General features: G+C 43.0%; 1 protein-coding gene across 1 annotated transcript; it reads left to right on the forward strand.

Moving 5' to 3' along the window:
- The first annotated feature begins 2,548 nt into the window (after positions 1-2,548).
- On the forward strand, positions 2,549-16,845 carry SDCBP (syndecan binding protein). Its single transcript, XM_075085084.1, has 9 exons — positions 2,549-2,909; positions 6,977-7,042; positions 10,114-10,192; positions 11,061-11,170; positions 11,484-11,642; positions 13,035-13,210; positions 14,468-14,639; positions 15,198-15,289; positions 16,131-16,845. Exons 2-9 carry the CDS (start codon positions 6,992-6,994, stop codon positions 16,183-16,185), a joined length of 894 nt encoding a protein of 297 aa, XP_074941185.1. The 5' UTR covers positions 2,549-2,909; positions 6,977-6,991; the 3' UTR covers positions 16,186-16,845.
- Positions 16,846-17,835: the final 990 nt, after the last annotated feature.

Consider the following 17,835-nt stretch of genomic DNA (forward strand, 5'->3'; position numbering starts at 1 on the left):
CTAATTTAAACAAGAAAAATCTGATAACTTTGCCATTTGTTCCACCTTTCTCAAGCAATAGATAATCTTTTTGCAAATACCTTGGGAACTAATCAAAAGCCGTTTGTTTGGGTGATTGACCTCTGACTCCTTAGAGCTCCCCAATGGCGGTAAAGTTCTTAGTAAGGTACAGCTGGGCCCTTCTGCTGCCCCCCCCCTCTGAACTCAGGGGCAAGGAATTACCTCCCTTGTCCCAGGTCCTCAGTTCATGTCACAGAGACTCCGGGACATGTGCCATCCCCTTCCAAGCTTTGGTTTCCCTGGGAAGGAAACACAGACCTGTGGATTAGGCTGGAAGTGTAGCTGGAATTGCCTATGGTCTGTGTCTTTGGAGGATGAGGGCCCTGAGACATGCCAAACTGCACTGACGGCATGGATTAGACACAGCCATTTTCTAGCAATTATCTTTTTGTTTTAATATGTTTTGTTCCTACATTTAATTGAACAGTAAATTTGAGAAAGCTTTTTAGTATAACAAGGTTAATTTTCTGTGTCCAAAAGCTGTTTTTAGCAAGGATGCATCCTCATATTGCTCTTCAGAATCTTTATTGAATCTTTATTGAAATTATGTTTCATGGTATGTTTGGAGGTGAAGATGACAAGACTCAATTTTTTTACCAAGGTGGATGTCCCCCAGCCAGAGCTACCGCCTGTAACCTGGACTTTGCTTGTTCTTAGATTACACATTGTTAATAGTGCACACAGAGTACGCCCAGCAAGTAATAGACTAGATGAACCCGCTTTCTTTTTGATTATGATCCAGCGAAAATGAGCTTCCATTACAGTCTTGTGGGTAAAATCAGGAAGTGTGCATTGACAGTGTAGGTCTGACATCCACCGACAAATGCTGCTACCTTGATAGCAAGCTGTCTTGAACAACCATGACAAGAGATAAAGTAATGCAGAAATAATAAATAACGACCTGGCTTTCTGGAGAAAAGAGCAGCGTCTTCCCAATGAAAAGGGCATTCAACATCAAACCAAAAGAAAACACTCCCCTTCAGCTGTCAGCACTAGCATCCAGCAAAATTACACCACCTGGACAACTGTCAATCGCACACCTACAACTTCAATGCTATATGGACACTACAGTGGTCTTGATTCTGCAGGTTGGGTACAGGGCTTCACTGCACTATGTTTGTTGCAGGAGGAAGAGTTACACCCTTGTTCTGAGCATGCAAAGTTTTAAACCTTTTGTTACACTTATGTTAACAACCACTTTTGGCTATGCAGAAAATTTAACACTACAAATGCAGTAATCATCTGCTGTTATTAAACCAGAGCTAGACTCCCTCCCTCCCTCCTGGACCAGAAGACACCCAACACAGGGTGTTTGTGAACTCATACCCTAAACCCAAAGTTGCACTTCATATATATTTAATGATCTGTAGTTGCATGACTCAGTGGCCAGCGGTTCAGATGCTCGTGCAGGAAGGTGCCAGGCCCAGCTGATCGCTGGATATAGAAAGAGAAGCCTTCTGAGCAGCTGGAGGGAGGCTGTACCTCTGTATTCAGTGCCACTGCGGCTGCTGCCCCAATCCTACACACCCCTGTGCTGCTCACCAAAGATGCTGGCAACTGGAGAGGATCAAGAATCTTACGAAGACTGGACAACACACGTTGCAAGAACACCTCTGTTTAGCTTAACTAAGGTTATAATTGCGCAGGCAGCTCAAACGCTGGAACAGCCTGTTAGTGCCAGAAGGAAGGGAATCACCCTTCCCTCCCGTTCCCAGTTCTCCTTCCTCCTCCTCCTTCCTCTTGTTTCCAGGCTCACCCTCCCTTCCCTTGCTCTGGCTGGCACTGGTGCTTGTGAGATCCTTCCCCTGCTGGTTTGGCTCACTAACCCAGCAGAAAGACATTAATGTTTTTTTGGTGGATTTGATTTCTGCTGGACCAGTAAGTTAAGCTGTCCCATGGAAGAGCCTGACAACTACTGGGACTGGCTGAGGACAGGAGAAAGAGACTGGAGGTAGGCGCAGACCTCCTTCCTCAGTGCTGGTGAACTGTCAAAACTCTTCTAGTGAACGCTCTGGTTTCTTAGCTGAAGAAAAGCTTCAAGGTGCTCAGCACGTTTAATTATCTATATGATGAACAAGATTTGACAGCAGGCAGCCTAGCGCAGAGGGGTTTTACAGACTGAAAACTGATGCTAGAGAAGTTCATGCTATAAATAAGGCAAATGTGGAATAATTATGGTAATTAAGTATGAAAGGCTCTTTCCGAGCTTGTTACGGGACATCCCTGTCACTGTACAGGTTACCTCATGGTTTCTCCAGGGGGTGACGTGCTCACCCCGGCTCTGGCGTGGCGCAACTCACCAACGCCCGGCCGGGGAAGACGCAAAACAAAGCCGATACCAAACAGTTAGCAGAGCGTGCTTTATTACCGGGGGTGTGGGGGGGTGTGGGGGGGTGTAGGTTGTAAAATGAATAGAAAAGCATACTTTTTCCTTCGTGACGACGGCAACTGTGAGCCAATAAAGGCAAATGACTGATGAAAAGGCAGCGCGAAGATGAAGCGTGCCATCGGCCAGCCGCCCATGAGTAAGGCGAGCGACCAGAGGGGAGCGCTGCCGGCCGCTATGGGGAGCGGGGGCCGTTTCTAAGGTAGCTGGGCCACCAGCGCCTGCCTCCCCGCCCCTCCGCCCCACAGCTGCCAGCGGACAGCCCCTGCCCCGGCCCCACAGCTCCCCGGCCCCCGGCCCCGCCCGGCCTCTCCCGCCGCCGGCGGAGCATGCGCGGGGCCGGGCCAGTTCCGCCCCCCGCTCCCCCATAGCGGCGCTGCCGGGACCTGCGGGAGCCACCGCCACTGCTCGTCTCCGCGCTGCGGGCCTCGACGAACGGCAGCCGCCACCGCTTGGGCCGGAGGTAAAGGAGAGGCTGGGGCCGGCTGACGGGGCCCCCTCCGCCGCGGCCCTTTGTCCGCGGGCCTGGGGCAACGGCCCGTCCCCGGCGGCGGGAGGGGCGGGAGGAGCGGGGGCTGCGGGCGCGGCGGCCGGGCATGGCGGAGCGGAGCGAGGGGAAAGACGGAGGAAGCGGCGGCCTTGGTGTGCCCCTTGTGAGGGCAGCGTTCGTCCCCGCCGCCGCCGGGGACCCATGTCCTGCTCCGGCCGTGGGGCGGCCGCTCCCCGGGGCGGGCGGCCGCTGCCGGGCTAGAGGCGCTGCTTCCCCGAGGGGTTCCTCCTCCCTTTCCTCCCTCCCCGAGGGGTCCCTCCGGCCGCGGCCAGAGAAGACAGCGGGTAAATAAGCGCCTGTGTGCCTGCCTGTGTCGCCACCCTCTCGCGGTGTTGGGTCTGGGGGTGCCTCCGGCGTGGCGTTCGGGTCTCGGGGCCGTTGCATAAGGGCCGTGCTTCTCGGCCGGCTCCTGTGAGGAGACTCGGGCGTTCCTAATGCCTTCTTTTTACACTGGCTAAATGCTGCTGCAGGGGCGGAATGGATGCGATGTGCTGGGTTTGGTTTTTTTTTTTTTTTTCGGGTAAGCGAGCTCTGCTTCAGGTCTGAAATGGAGGCAGCAAATTTCAGAGCTAAATGCATAACGAGAGCAGTTGCTCAGAGGTTAGTTAGATATGTATCAGAAGGGCAATACTGAGTTATTAGGGGAGAATGCATATTGCAAAACAGTGGCTCAGTTCCTGATGTTTCGGCCTGACCTCCAGGAAGTTTTGTCCTGGATCTGCTTTAAAGATGAATTTCTGGGTTGATAGGTCTCTAACTCTTCGGGAAGTGGAAACCAGTGTTTCAGTATAGGTGCTGGCTTTGTGGCCTGCTGTAATCTCTCCATGAGCCACAGGCAGAAAATGCTTGTGGGTAGCTATTTTGTTTTGATTCCCCCCCCATCCCCACTGCTGCTGCTTTCAGAGACAGCACTTGCTACAGGCTGGCCAGGCTTGGGGTTGAGCTGGATCCCACACTGCCTTCAGCTCTGTGGTTTCTGACCTGGAGAGCGTGTCGGGAAGCCGATCTCCTCCCAGCCATGCCACCGAGGGCAGTTTGGGATCGCTCCCACCCGCGAGACTTCCTGCTGGCAGCCCCGAGGTGTCACGAGTGCTGCCTTTCCACGGGTCTCTGGCCAGTGGCCCAGCAGTTCCGTTTGGCAAAGAGGATCCGCTTAGTGGGATGTGCTGACCCGTGCTGGTGGTTGGACTTCCCAGCCAAGGGAGAAGCGGGGAGAGGTCTTCACTGCCAGGTTTTGTGGGTCGCTAGCTGAGTTAATGGCTGTCCCTCCTGCCGTGTGCTTTTCCTTTGGTTTTCACTTTTGCTTTCCTAAAGTTGTGTGCCTTGCAAGACATAGGAATATGGAAATGATCAGTGAAAACTGTTCTGGTGTCAGTGTAGATTCTTAAGAGAAAAGGAGGCTATAGTGACTCACACTTCGTGGTAGCTAGTCCCCAGTACCTAAAGCTGTTACAGTGCCTGCTGAAAGTCTTGTTTATACTGTGAATAATATTGTACAGAAGTCATGAACAAGTTCTTCCTGTGGTCACTGGTGGTCCCTGACAGTGACCTTTTAATAACAATTGCCAAATTTTAAACTAAATACAGCAGTTTTGCAGATGTTGCTTTACCGCATGAGGATTAGTTGCTACAACTGCCTGTGTGGAAATTGAAAATGCCATATGCAAAGTTAGGAGCTTGCTGAACGCAGTTACAGTGGTGACAGTTATTCTGGCTATTTAGTTGGAAAACCAAAAATAGTAACTAGTGAGATTAAGATGAGGGAGCTAGCCTGGCAGCTCCTTGGTAGTGGAGGCAAGCACTTGGGTTTGTGAGCCCTCAAATGGGGAAAGGAAGTGGCTGGGTGTTTGTAAAGCAGCAGAATGAGCAGCTGGGATGTCATCTTATGTGATCTGACAACTAATACATGTTTAGCTTTGCTAATACTTTTCCTCAGAAAGCACTGTGCTCTTCTTTGTCAAGTAGAGGAAAGTTAAGGTTGCCTGTCTACAACAGATGTCACTAGTAATCACGTGCAGAGTGAGACTGGTATGTGGAGGGGAACTAAAGCTGACTGAGGTGTAAATGCGATGGGGTTTGTGGCATGGAAGTTGGTCACTAGGACCTGTGAACTCCGCTGGGCTTTGGTGCTGGGTGGCTGTTAGAGCTCGCTGTCAGCAAGATGCTTCTCCTGTGCCCCTCATCGCCCTGAAACAGGGTGACTTCTTTGGGAATGCACCGTCCTTGGCCTGCTCTCTTTTCCTGCCTGCGCACTGCCGGAGGTGTGCTGGCTTTGAATGTGTGCCAGTGCTTGGACAGGCACCTGAATGGGCTAGGGCAGCTCTGGCGTAGAAGTAGATGTTGAGACTGATGCTGCGTGTGACTTGGCTGGTGTCAGCAGCAGAATGCAGCATCCGGGCACCGCTTACCTGAGAGAGGGGTTTGCCAGCCTTGGGCTTTCATTTGCTATTACCCGTTTTGGATGAGAAAAAGCACTTGATTGTTTCACGTCAATGTTGGATTAAAACAGAACTTTAACAAAGCTTCTGTGCTTCAGCTACGTTTGGTTTAGTTGCAACAATTAGTCAAAAATGTCAGTGGCAATTAATTATTTCAACATAACAGGCCACACGTTTGCAGTTTAGATCTGTCACATTTAGGGCATGCTTTTTTAAGGTTTTAATTATAGTCTGACATGATATTGGAGCTGTCAGGCACTCTGCTGAACAAGTAGAAAAGCGGTTGATGACCTTAGTGTAATATGAAGAGACGTCTATTGTGTTACTGCAGTATCACATCAGGCATCAATGTGTGTGGTTTTTCTTTCCTGAAACCAACCAATAGATATTGGTTGCATGTAGAGAAGCAGTAGCTCAAGGATTTGTGTAGTGTCACTTTTAGTCTGGTGTGGAATTATTGCTAAGTTGTTACACTAATAAGGACCTCTAAACTACTCTTTGGATGAGAAAATGAATCCCCAAACTGAAAGCTTTTAACAGGACTGCCTTATTAACTGTGTTCTCAGTGCCTTGTATAACTTCCAAAACTGTATCGCGTTTTGTTTTGTTTATATCCTCCTTCCCCCCTCATTAAAATGTTGCCCTGAGTTGGTGTGAAATATTCTATTATGGTTTTGAGAAGTTCAGCTGACCTCAGTGAGAATGTGAGTGAAGGAGCTCTGGAAAATGCGATTTCCCAAAGCCTCAGGTGCCCAGTTGTATCAGAGCTGGGTGTCAGCATGGTACCTTAGAGAATCATGTGAATTGAGTTTTTTTTGGTTTTTGCTTGTTTTCTTTTCCTTGGCTTTTTTCATTTTATTACTTCCTGAAAAGTTGTCACAGGGTTCTCCCAACATCACATGAGAGCCAGTCTGAAGGGAGGTGTGTGTTATGAAACTCACCACTGACTGAATCTGGCTGCTTTATGGTCTCTTGCTGCAATTAATATGTTGCAAATGGACACAGGAAGCCAGTTCTCTTCAGTGGCTTTTTACTGGAACATCAGAACTGATGAAAAGTCTTTAAATACTTTGGATAACGGAGTGAAAGCATCTGCAGTTGTGTATAAAATACTGCCCCAGTTGGGAGGAGGAGGAGGAAGGTGATTAGATTTTTTTTTTTTCCTTTTAACCCTCATCATCATTGCATCCTGGCTTCCTAAAGTCTGTCTTTGCAGTACTTCTTGTGAAATGGTTTTCTCTATAGGCTTTCTCATTGCTGAGGCCTGAACTTTGACAAAGTTAAGTATATTAAATAAAGCCGATTTGCGCAAAGGCTATTATCGATAAGACATTAAATGGGTAGTCTTAATGGAAGGTATCTGTAGTGCTAAGACTTGGAGGTCGCAGGTCACTTATTTAATGCTTTGTCTCTTCTTTTTTCCTTTCCCCTTTGTGTTTGTTTTTTTTTTTACGTGGTAGTCCTAAGTAAATATCTCTGACAGCTAACCCTGCTGTTTGTTTGGCCCCCCCCCCCCCCCTTTTTTGTCTTCCTTCTACCCAGCGAGACTGCCTCAAAATGTCTCTCTATCCTTCCTTGGAAGATCTGAAGGTGGACAAAGTTATTCAGGTATGGTGGGCTTTAATAAGATGGGTTTTAATGATGATAATATATCCGATGGTATTTAATCCAGGGAAGGGGAGACTCTTACAGTAGGCGAGAGTTTGTTTCACCATTGCACTCTAAATGGGGAAGAACAAACTGTTTACTTTGTAGCTTGATTGTAATATGATTAATGCTTATTTTACTGCTGTTGGGTAGATTTATTTTGTTTTATATATTCATTTTTAGTCATTTGTCTTTAATGTTTTGATATGTTTGCTTTTTTGAAGTATAGATACTTTGTCTACTTGACAAACATAGTCTTGTTTCATACTTCAGCTCTAATGTGATGAATAGATATTGACTGTAGAACTAATAAATATGCTGTGCTTCATTTCTGGTGTCCAGACCTGTGGCAGAAAGGTTTCACGGTCAGCTGGGCACTATAAAAGAGCACTGGCTCTCTTAATGTCATCTGGAATCACAGACTTGTCCTCTAGCTATTTCATGGTAGTGATCAGTTCTCTCAATACTTCCAAGATTGTCACACTTGTGTAAAGCCCTTTCTGTGTAAGAATACTGGTAGCTTTATTATTAGACAAGATGAGGGTGAAAAAATATCTGCGAAACCAAATAATGAAAAACATTTTAATGAACAAACTCCATGAGAAATTTGATGCAAATGTACTTTACAAGGAGTTTCTTTGCTTTCTTCAGCCTTTTAGCTAGCTTCCATTTTTCTTTCCTAAACTTAAATAGATTCCTTCCCAGTTTAAACAACAGCAGTGAGTTATACTGCTGCTTCTGTCGTCCTTCTCATTGGGAAGTAATCAGGCAAACTGCACAAAACAGCTAATTAGCTCTCCTGTGCTGTCCCAAAGTGGAGTTCCTCAGTCTCACCTGTGTTTGTATGTGTGGGGTGAGGCTCTTGAAGTTGTGGGCAGCTGTGTTGGGATTTCTTCATGTGTCTGCCCACCCCACCCCATTCTTCTTATCTTACCAGAGTCCTTTATCTATGGTCCGATAATGCTGAACTAAAAAAAAAACAGCCTGGACCCAAGAATGTGCTCCTCTGGCCTTATAAAGACCAACTGCTAGAGTTCATATGTAAAAACTAAAAATATTAAATGTAGTATTTCTACTGCTTTTGTGACCACTGAATGAAACAGTAAGGAAATGTAAGCAGGGTATCTCTATACGAAATCCTGTAAACCTTGAACCATAGATATATGTTCTGTTGTTTCATAGAGCAGGGACTCTTTTTGTATGTTGTCTTCTTGCCCACATGCTCAGCAGGGTTTATGAACTTGGGCAGAGTACCTTGTTTGAGTTAGTACACCTGTAGTCTATTGTGGGGTTTCACAGGCAAATAAGAGTAAACCCTATAGAGGTTTCTGTAGGGAGCATAACAAATTGTTCTGTTAAGCTAGTTTAATCGTTGGTGACACTGTAATATCAAAAGTCAGTTTTCTAGAAATCAGTTCATGTGGGACAGATGCTTTCTGTCATACTTAAAGATGCCTGTCCACTCCAAGTTTAAATTAGGATTTCACAAAGTTCTACCACTTGTTAAGTGGCATGTTAAGCAAGATGGCCTGTGAGAAAATTCGTGTGGGGGTGGGAGAGAAAGGAGGTAGAGGCAAGAGCATTTGGTTACAAATCCCCAGTGCAGAGGCTGGGGTGTTCTTATTGCCATCATCAGTGGGAAGACTGCCCTTCAGCAGTTGCGTGATGGCATCTTGCTCCTCCTGACTGTAGTAGGAACTAAGGGGGTGATGGGCTGTCTATTGAGTATAGCTGTGAGAGAGGGGAAGTAAATAGTGTTGTTGCTAAATACCATTCTTTCAAGAGTAAGCAATTCCATTTTCCCTGGTATTTTTAGTAGCAAAGGCTAAGTTATTTGCTTTTCCCAAAAAGTGCATTACAAAAACTCTGTCCTTGTAAATATGTCTGAGCGCACTCTTAGGAGAAAGGAGGCAGAGTACGGAAAGGCAAAGTCCACATCCACAACAAGTGATTGAGATTAAAATGATTGCTGGTTAAAACAGACTTATTACATTAAATATTCTAACCTGTTCTTTTAGTCCAGGTTTTGAGTTGGAGGCTATTCTTCTAAATACATCTGATACTGATAAATAATGAGTCATTCTTGCTCTGAAACTTTTTTTTCTAAAAACAGCTTCCTGGAGAGTACAGGACTACGAAGTCTTCTATTTTTAAGCACGATTTCCTTAAAAACATTAAGTAATTTGGCCATCATGTTGTGTTAGATGATTTATGTGTCCTCTTCAGCATTATGTTTCACTATGCACTTAGTAATTTCCCTCCCACCTTTGATGTTCAACCTCAGGAAGGCTATTGGGATAGCTATTTCCACCACACTTAACAGGCTTCTGTAAAGTAGTGTGTTTCACTGGTCGTGGTTACACAAGGCCAAAAAAGTAGTAGCTGAGGTATTGAAAAGGAAGGAAACTGGATTACTTTAATACAGTCTTATATTTGTGAGTCAGTAAGCAATATAGAAGCTAAGTGTGTTCACTGCTGTGGCACCTTCTGTAGAAAAATAATTTTAGAAGGTCCCATTTCTTTGAGAAGGTATTAAACTAGTAGTATTGGGCTGTGTGTAATTTAACTTGTAACCATTAAGGGCCTGTAGCAGAACCCATGAATAACACTTGTAAATGGTGAAGAGAGAAAAATAGCTGCTATCCAGCTGAAAAAAAACCTAATCATAAAGCACTCAGCCAAAGGTCATACCTTAAAACTTAATTATAAAGCTTTGACAGCCAAGTTTAATATGTCTTTTAAGGAGATCTTGTGCTCTTTAACCTGCTTAATGACAAAACCAGAAGAGACTGACAATAAGGCCTTTCTGCATTATTACTGAGGAAGATAAAGTTGACCTACTGAAGTAGTTTGATACTACTACAGCATATTGTGTTGAAGAAAAATATTGATTTCAGAGCTTCAAGATGAATAATAACTAGCATGTACAAGAAGAAACAAAATACTTAGTCTCCTGGCTGCATAATAAAGATTTCATAGATTTTTCTTGCACAAGATAATGCCTCTGAGTAGGTTTTTTTTTTTGCTTTTAGGCTCAGACTGCCTTTTCTTCAAATCCAGCTAATCCCGCAATCTTGTCTGAAGCTTCTGCTCCTATTCCTCATGATGGAGGTAAGCTCATGTACTGTATAGTATCCTAATGTTGTGAAAAGCAGTTGTGAATGCCTAAAGTTACAGTATGGTCAAAACCACCTATAAATATGTAATACCATTCACTAAGGGTGAGACCATGCCTTTTTGGAAAGGCCACTTCCCTTCCCCCCCTCCCCCCCACGCTGTCAACTTGCCCCGAACCTCCTTGGTAGACGTGCTATAGGTGTCAAAACACAGTGTTTGCCTATAAAAGGAAGTTGTGTCAAACACTAACCCTCCTCCTAACTTTAAAAACCTTTTCCCGGTGGCCTATCATAACAAGATCTGTTGTTGGTACCATGTGAGCTCTCTTTAATTCTTACCTCAAACTTAGTTGTCCTTATTTATCAAGTGTATTTTTTGTAAGCTTTAGAGCAGCATGAGTCTGGGTGCCTTTCCTCTCCATATGAGCTTGCTTGGGAACAAACACACACACATCTCTGCCAATACAGAAGTGCCCAGCAAGGTAGAACTTAATCTTGTCAGGCTATCAACATAAAGCTTCCAGCAGATTTTTGGGGTTAAATGTCTGGTGGTTGTGCTACAGTACAATACTGTTTTTTGGAACTTACCACTGTGTGTCTAATGTTTGTGCCATAAAGGATGAATGAAGAAACTGAAACTGAAAGTTCTGTGTATGCTTTTTACATCAGAAGTGCTGCTTGTCTAGTTACTTTTCGAAGCTGAGCTAGAATAACAGACCTGATTCAAGTGGGTCCTCCATCATTACTTTCAAATTAAATACATTACAATAGCACACGATTTGTTGAAGTAATTGTACATACGAACTGCTTGTTCTGTTAAACCAACAATTGTATTGGTGGGTGTTTTGTTTTCTCTCCTATAGGCTTATACCCCAGACTGTATCCAGAACTTTCTCAGTATATGGGCCTGAGCCTCAGTGAGGAAGAGGTGCAGAGAAACTTACCAGTGGCAGCAGCTGCTCAGCCGCAGGGTGTAGGTACCAGTCAAGCATGTTTTAGAAAGCAAAAGCGTAAAGACTGTATATCTAGCGTTCTTGAGAGTAGACTGCTATCTGTCTTAAGTACCACACTTGACTGATAAATTATTTGTTTTAAGTAACAGTGCCTATTTTAATCTGGTCTTAAACTGAGCAGTGTATTTTCAGTGTTGGGGTGGGGGGAAGAGCTGGTGTTGTGATTTCATTTGTGTTGGTTTTTTTTTTTTAAACATCACTTAACGTAAGATAATGTATAACTATATAAAAAAAAGTTGAAACTAAGTTGTCTGGCTGTTTTGTTTTAATCAGCAACTGGTAACACGACCTTCTACTAATTACATGGTAGCTCCAGTGACTGGAAATGATACTGGAATTCGCAGAGCAGAAATTAAGCAAGGCATCCGGGAAGCAATTTTATGTAAAGATCAAGATGGCAAAATTGGACTTCGCCTCAAGTCTGTTGACAATGTAAGTACAGAAGCTTGCTATTGCCTATAGAGATCTTACTGCTCGATTAATTTAGTAGTGAAGTTAGTGTATGGTCACAAACCTGTCTTTTGTATAATGCTTGTTTATCCATTATCAGAATTTTGAAATCCTTCATTAGATCAGTAACTAGATATCCAGCTGTCTGGGCTAGGATCTAAATTTACAGGGGCAATCTACTTCCATGTGTTTTATAGCACCTGCTAAACACTTGTAGTTTGTGTTTTTTGGGTTTTTTTTTTTCCATTTTGGAGCATGAACTTGTCCTTTTAGAGCTGCTGTGATACTTGCTAGCAGTTCAACACTTCTTGTCTCTGTCTTTGTGGAAACACTGGGCAGTACTTAAAGCTCAGCAGTAGGCAGAGAACTGCCCATGGCTTAGAAGTAGCTCTTTTATAGATTCTTGCAGTGTATTGCTGGTAGAAAAAAGTAAGGATAGTGAGGGTGTCATCTAACCTCTATGGAAAGTGTAATTTCAGAGTAGGCTTTTTTGAGTTTCCCTTAACATGATCATAGATGCAAGAAGATCCTTAAACCTGCTCTGGAGTTCCTCTATTTCTGTATCTTTTGATTCTCAACATGGAAAATGTTACTCTGATTGTTCTCTGTCTCTGTGGGCCACTTAATCTGAATGTTTTGAAAGAAAAAAAATGTACTCAAGGTTTCATATAGGGTGAAAGTGCTGTCTGTATTTCTCTTAACCCAGGAAATGCTGGGGTTTTGTGAGAGTAGCATGTTTTTTTGCTGTGGTGTGGTTTTTCTGTGTGTGTTTACCTTGATACACTTTACTTATTCTTTAGGGGTACTTTGACTTTAACAGCGTGGTTTTTTTACCTGAGGTGCTAGCAAGTCATAATCGATACAGTTGAAAACTAATGGGGTTGTGAAAGAATTAGAAATCTGCCATAGAGTTCGTAGCATTGCTGATCTATTTCTCCAGCTAACTATAGACTCTGTCTGGCAAAGGAATTATTCCTTAAATGCATAAGGAGATATGCAAATTTACCACTAATCCCTCTAGATTCACTAGACATGAACTATGATGAACTAGTTGCTCAGATTTCTTGTTAAAACAAGCAAGGTTTTAATGTTATGCTTGCGTCTTTTTTTTAATGTCCAGAGATCCAGACAGAACAGATTTGCCCATTTCTGAACTTTATTCTAGCATCACTACCTGTCAGTGTCTCAGACACCTAGAAACAGAGTGAAACTTCAAAAATGCCCCTTAAAGGAGAGACAATTAGCAAGTCCTTCTGTCCCTTTGGCTGGTATTGCGTAGAGAATGGAAAACTTCAAAGGGCTGTGTCTTCTGTCACTGGTTTTCATCTTTAAGGAAGAACTTTATCTCCCCCTTTTTTTTCCCCCCTTTTGTAGGGTATATTTGTCCAGTTAGTTCAGGCAAACTCTCCAGCATCCCTCGCTGGTCTGCGGTTTGGGGACCAAGTTCTGCAGATCAATGGTGAAAACTGTGCAGGATGGAGCTCTGACAAAGCACACAAAGTTCTGAAACAGGCTTCTGGAGAAAGGATTTCAATGATCATTCGGGACAGGTAAAGCCAACTGCAGATATGGATTGTCATTATCCATCTTGGAGTAATTCTGAGGGGTTTGGGTCTCCCCTTGCTTGAGCAGGACTGCAGGCATAACAAAATCTCTATGTCCATATACTTCAGTAGCAAAGATAGTCAGAAATGTTCCCTTTTGTAGGGAACAGTAAAATAGTAGTTAACTTGTATACTTCCAGTGCACACTTGCCTGGGCGGGGTGGGGCATAACATTTTTCAAGGTATACTAATGAGTGATAGCACAAGTCAGATTTAAACTCTGAATTCAAGAGTTATGCGCTTTGTTTTTTTGGACACGACTTTATTTTTGATTATACTAATTGAAAAAGCAGTAAAAGATGGTACCAAATTATTTGCTGTATTAATGAATAAGTTTGCATTTCTATTTAGCATGATAGTTTTCTTGTGAACTCTGTTGCTTATGTATGAATTAATGCCAGTTTTGCTAAAAGTATGCTTGATGAACCAATACAGTCTTTTAATTGTATTAAGCAGTGAGCTTGTGACTAGCTGTATGTAGTAATAATACGTCAGATTCAACATAAGGTCTGTAGGCTATGAGAAGGCAGATGATACGGGATATGACTAGGTATACATCTCAAAGCTTTTTCAGTGTTTATTCTTGTTTAAGAGCAAAATTTGACCCAGTGGAGGGTATGCTCCTTCTGTCAGGGCAGCTACTTTTATCATGTATTGGATCAAAATACCATGGTAGTAGAATCCCTGCTCTGTCTACCACTTCTGTGCCCAACTCCCCACTCCCTTCCAGGATTTACTAGCTTTTTAAGACATAATTTAAAGTTTTATTGTCTGTAAAGCAGTAGAAATCTTGTTGGGGAAGACTTACACTCTAGAATCCTGTGGTCTACCTACAGCTTTTAAAACTGCTTGCGCTATTTTTATTTACCTTGTAATATTTGTAGAAAACTTTTTTATTTTTAGTGGACATTTGTGTTTAGTTGTGGTGGCTGGATGTTGCATAGGATTTCTGTATTATTATTAATCCAGATGGTGAAATGTCTTTAGAACAGGGAAAACAAGTAAAGTTAATAAACAAGTATATATTAATATAACAATATTAACAAAATGAAGTTTAAACCCAACTACTGTTCACTGCAGTTGATGTATGAGTCTTTTAGAGTACAACTACTTTTTGAAAGCCAAAGATGCTAAAATAGTGAGTGGTTCTTTCTGTGGTTTAGTAGCCTGAAAACATGGTTTTGCGTTTCAAATGTCTTATAGGCCTTTTGAACGAATTATTACTATGCATAAGGACAGCACAGGGCACGTTGGTTTCATATTCAAGAATGGAAAAATAACCTCAATAGTGAAAGACAGTTCTGCTGCGAGAAATGGACTTCTTACAGAGCACAACATCTGTGAAATTAATGGCCAGAATGTAATCGGATTGAAGGTAAAATAAGTAGTATGTGGTGGGCGTGGATAGCTGTGAGCTTTTTGTGTGTGTACAGGAACTGTGTTTTGGAGAGGGAAAGGATTGTAATATGTTGTTTAATGCTCAAAGTCAGTCATGAGAGGTAACTTAAGTGGGTTGGAGAGACATGTATGTTTTGAGTCATCTTCGCAGTTTTCTATCTGCATGCAAAGGCAACTCATTCTCTTCCTCTCTGCCTCTGCCGGGCTAGGCTGACCCTCAGTTTTTATCTTTAGTCTAACTTTGCTGGCAAAGAATAAGCTTCCTCCTGCCAGCCCGTGTCAATTCTAGTAGGAATTCTGTGTATAACATCTGTATCTGTATCCCTTCTCTAGTCAGTTCGTGCAAGGTACTGATAACCAAACATCTATGAAGTGGTATTGCAGGTTCAGTGACTTGCCCTGAAGGTTAAGTACTCCAGGCAAGGAGTTGTGGGTCTCTTAAGCTGCATGAAATGTGTCTAGAAAAAGCCTGTGAACTGCTGCTTTATTATTCAGTTTGAATAATGTGCTCATATGACTTCTTGTTTAATAACAGGACCCCCAGATTGCAGACATCTTGGCAACAGCTGGAAATGTAGTGACCATTACTGTCATGCCTTCCAGTATTTATGAGTATATAATAAAGAGGTAAGTAATAAACAAAGCAGCTGTGGTGTTAATTATAATCAAGTTGACAGTGACTATTTTTTGTAGGTTAATTAAAATGTAATTAGGTCTTATCATGAGTACAAGCTTAACGTGAAGGCTGGAGAGGGGGCAGAGGGAGTCTGAAAATTTGCTTAATCTGATGTTTTAGCCAAACCGGTGTGTGTTGGTTCTGTCTTTAAACTAATCTTACATGTTAGTGATGCTCCTTTGCCTTTTCTTCATGTGGAAAAACCCTTTTCTAAATGTAATTTAACTAAACTTGAGTTTCCAAGAACTTCCAAGTACATGGATAACACAAGTACTTGCTACCTCGCAAATAAAATGTTGTTTCTATTGCAACTAATTCTGGTGACATAAACATGATTCTTGGCAGGATATAGTTGTGTTTTCTAATCCCTTGATAGCAGTGGCTTTCCACTGCTAAATCTCTTCTGCAAAAGTGTTTTTGAAGTTGCTGAAATTAATGCTTTGGGTATAACTGAGTGTGAGTTTCCCCCTTCTACTTGATATGCTCTTTCTACAAAACAGTTTTCAGTCTTAAGACCCACCTTTCCCCCTGCTCTCCTTCCCTTATACTTGTGATACTACCCTGCACGTGTGCCCACATCCTCAAAGATGTCAATAACACAGCTCAGTTACAGGTAGAAATGTTGAATATCACGGGCTTCTCCAGGTGTGCAGTTTGCAGCTTTCTGTAGCAGCATATTTGTTGTCAGAAACTGTATTGAAGGGCTAGCACTGACAAACATAGAGCGATCAGAAGCTTTAGTCGTCTGCTGCAGTTGTCTTGCAAAATTAAATGCCTTTTCCTTTCCTTTAGGATGGCAACTAGCATTATGAAGAGCCTGATGGATCACTCTGTTCCTGAAGTCTAAACTTGCATCACGTGTGTGTGTGTGTACATATATATAATGATTCCACTAAACTTGGGCTGTTGTACTCAGTGATTTCTTTCTTCTGCACATGAGCCTTCCTGGAGGCTAAGAAGATATGCTGCATCAAGCATTTGCATCTATAATGGCTGGGAATGTTACAGTTCAACATATCTTGTTTATTCACAAACTGTAAAACTTGTAGCCTTATACGCTTGACAAATGGAAAATTCCAATTGTGTTATGACTTCTTCTTGTAGGTCTTTTTAGCTTACTACTACTATAAGCCATTGCAACTAAAGGAACCAGATATCACTTGCAAAGTTAGGTGGTGTTACCTAGAACAATGCTGTGCTTTGTACGTTTAAGACAAATGAGTATTTTTACTGCCTTCTGTCTGCAAGAGTAGATTTGAAGTAGTATATTAGAAGTATAGCTAGTCCTAGTTATTTTTTTGTTCTAGTAAGTACTGTTTACACAAGAATGCCAGCTAAGCTGAATGTAGCTAAAGGCATCAGTAAGTAAGCATATTAAATCAAAAGTAGTGTACAGATACTTAAATCTTTTTATTACTTGTTATACAAATTGTAACTAATGCTCATCTCTTGCCTTAACCATGTTCTTAAGGATTCAGAAGTAACCAAATAAATGACTGAAACTTTACCTACTCTGTGTGCGTGCATGCATACTTCTTAAGATGAGCTAAGACAGGCTTGTTTAGTTGAGGTCAGTTCTAACCAACAACAAAGACAAGATAGGAAACCATTTAAAATAGCTTTCTAAATAAGCTCACTGCCTACAGTGTTGAAATGGTTCAAAAGGGTACAGCTGGGATACCTTAAGCATATCCTGTCTAGGCTCTTTCCATGCCTTCAGTGTAACATGCGCGATAGCAGCCTAGCTGTTCTACAAGACATGCTAATTGTATAGTAGCAATTTCACTTTAAAACTGCTTGCTGGGTCTGGCTGGGATGGAGTTAACTTTCTTCATAGCAGCTGGTGTGGTGCAGTGTTTGAGACTTGACTCAAACAGTGTTGGTAACGCAGCAATGGTTTTGCTGTTACTCAGCAGTGATTGATTGCAGAGAGTCAAGGGCTTCTGCTTCTCACTTGGGCCCCTGCCCCAGTGAGTGGACTGGGGGTGGCCAAGGGTGTGAGAGGGGACACAGCTGGGACTCCTGACCCAAACTAACCAAAGAAAAATTCCACACAACCCTGACATGCTCAGCACCAAAGTGGGGGGGGGAGTCCTTCCAAAGTAGCTGTTGCTCAGAGACTGGCTGGGCATCATCCTGCTGGTAGGAGGTGGTAATTACCTTTGCATCACACTACTTTTTTAACCCCTTTCTTTTCCCCTTCTTCACTTAGTAAACTGTCTTTTATCTCGGTCCACAAACTTTCCTAGCTTTTGCCCTTCTGATTCTCTTACCTGTCCTGCTGTGGGGCAGCTGAGTGAGAAATTTGTGGGGGCCCACAAGGCTAGGTCATAGGCATGTTCAACTGCAACTTTAAGAAGGTCAGTGATCTGAAGTGAAACACTAGTTTTGGTCAATTATTCCCCCCCCCCCTTTTTTTAATGCTCTGCTCCAGGTTTCATCTGTGTTCTCTAAGATTATTGAACTTCAGAGTACTGTTAAGTTTAGCAGTGTAAGC

Source organism: Phalacrocorax aristotelis, chromosome 2 (genome assembly GCF_949628215.1).
Source record: "Phalacrocorax aristotelis chromosome 2, bGulAri2.1, whole genome shotgun sequence".
NCBI classification, from domain to species: Eukaryota; Metazoa; Chordata; class Aves; order Suliformes; family Phalacrocoracidae; genus Phalacrocorax; species Phalacrocorax aristotelis.

What these genes read in the sequence shown, in the direction of transcription:
- SDCBP (XM_075085084.1), top strand. Translation starts at nt 6,992, where the DNA reads ATGTCTCTCTATCCTTCCTTGGAAGATCTGAAGGTGGACAAAGTTATT. An exon ending in AGAATGTAATCGGATTGAAG is followed by an intron (nt 14,640 to 15,197) that starts GTAAAATAAGTA and finishes GTTTAATAACAG; the next exon opens with GACCCCCAGATTGCAGACAT. An exon ending in TATGAGTATATAATAAAGAG is followed by an intron (nt 15,290 to 16,130) that starts GTAAGTAATAAA and finishes CCTTTCCTTTAG; the next exon opens with GATGGCAACTAGCATTATGA.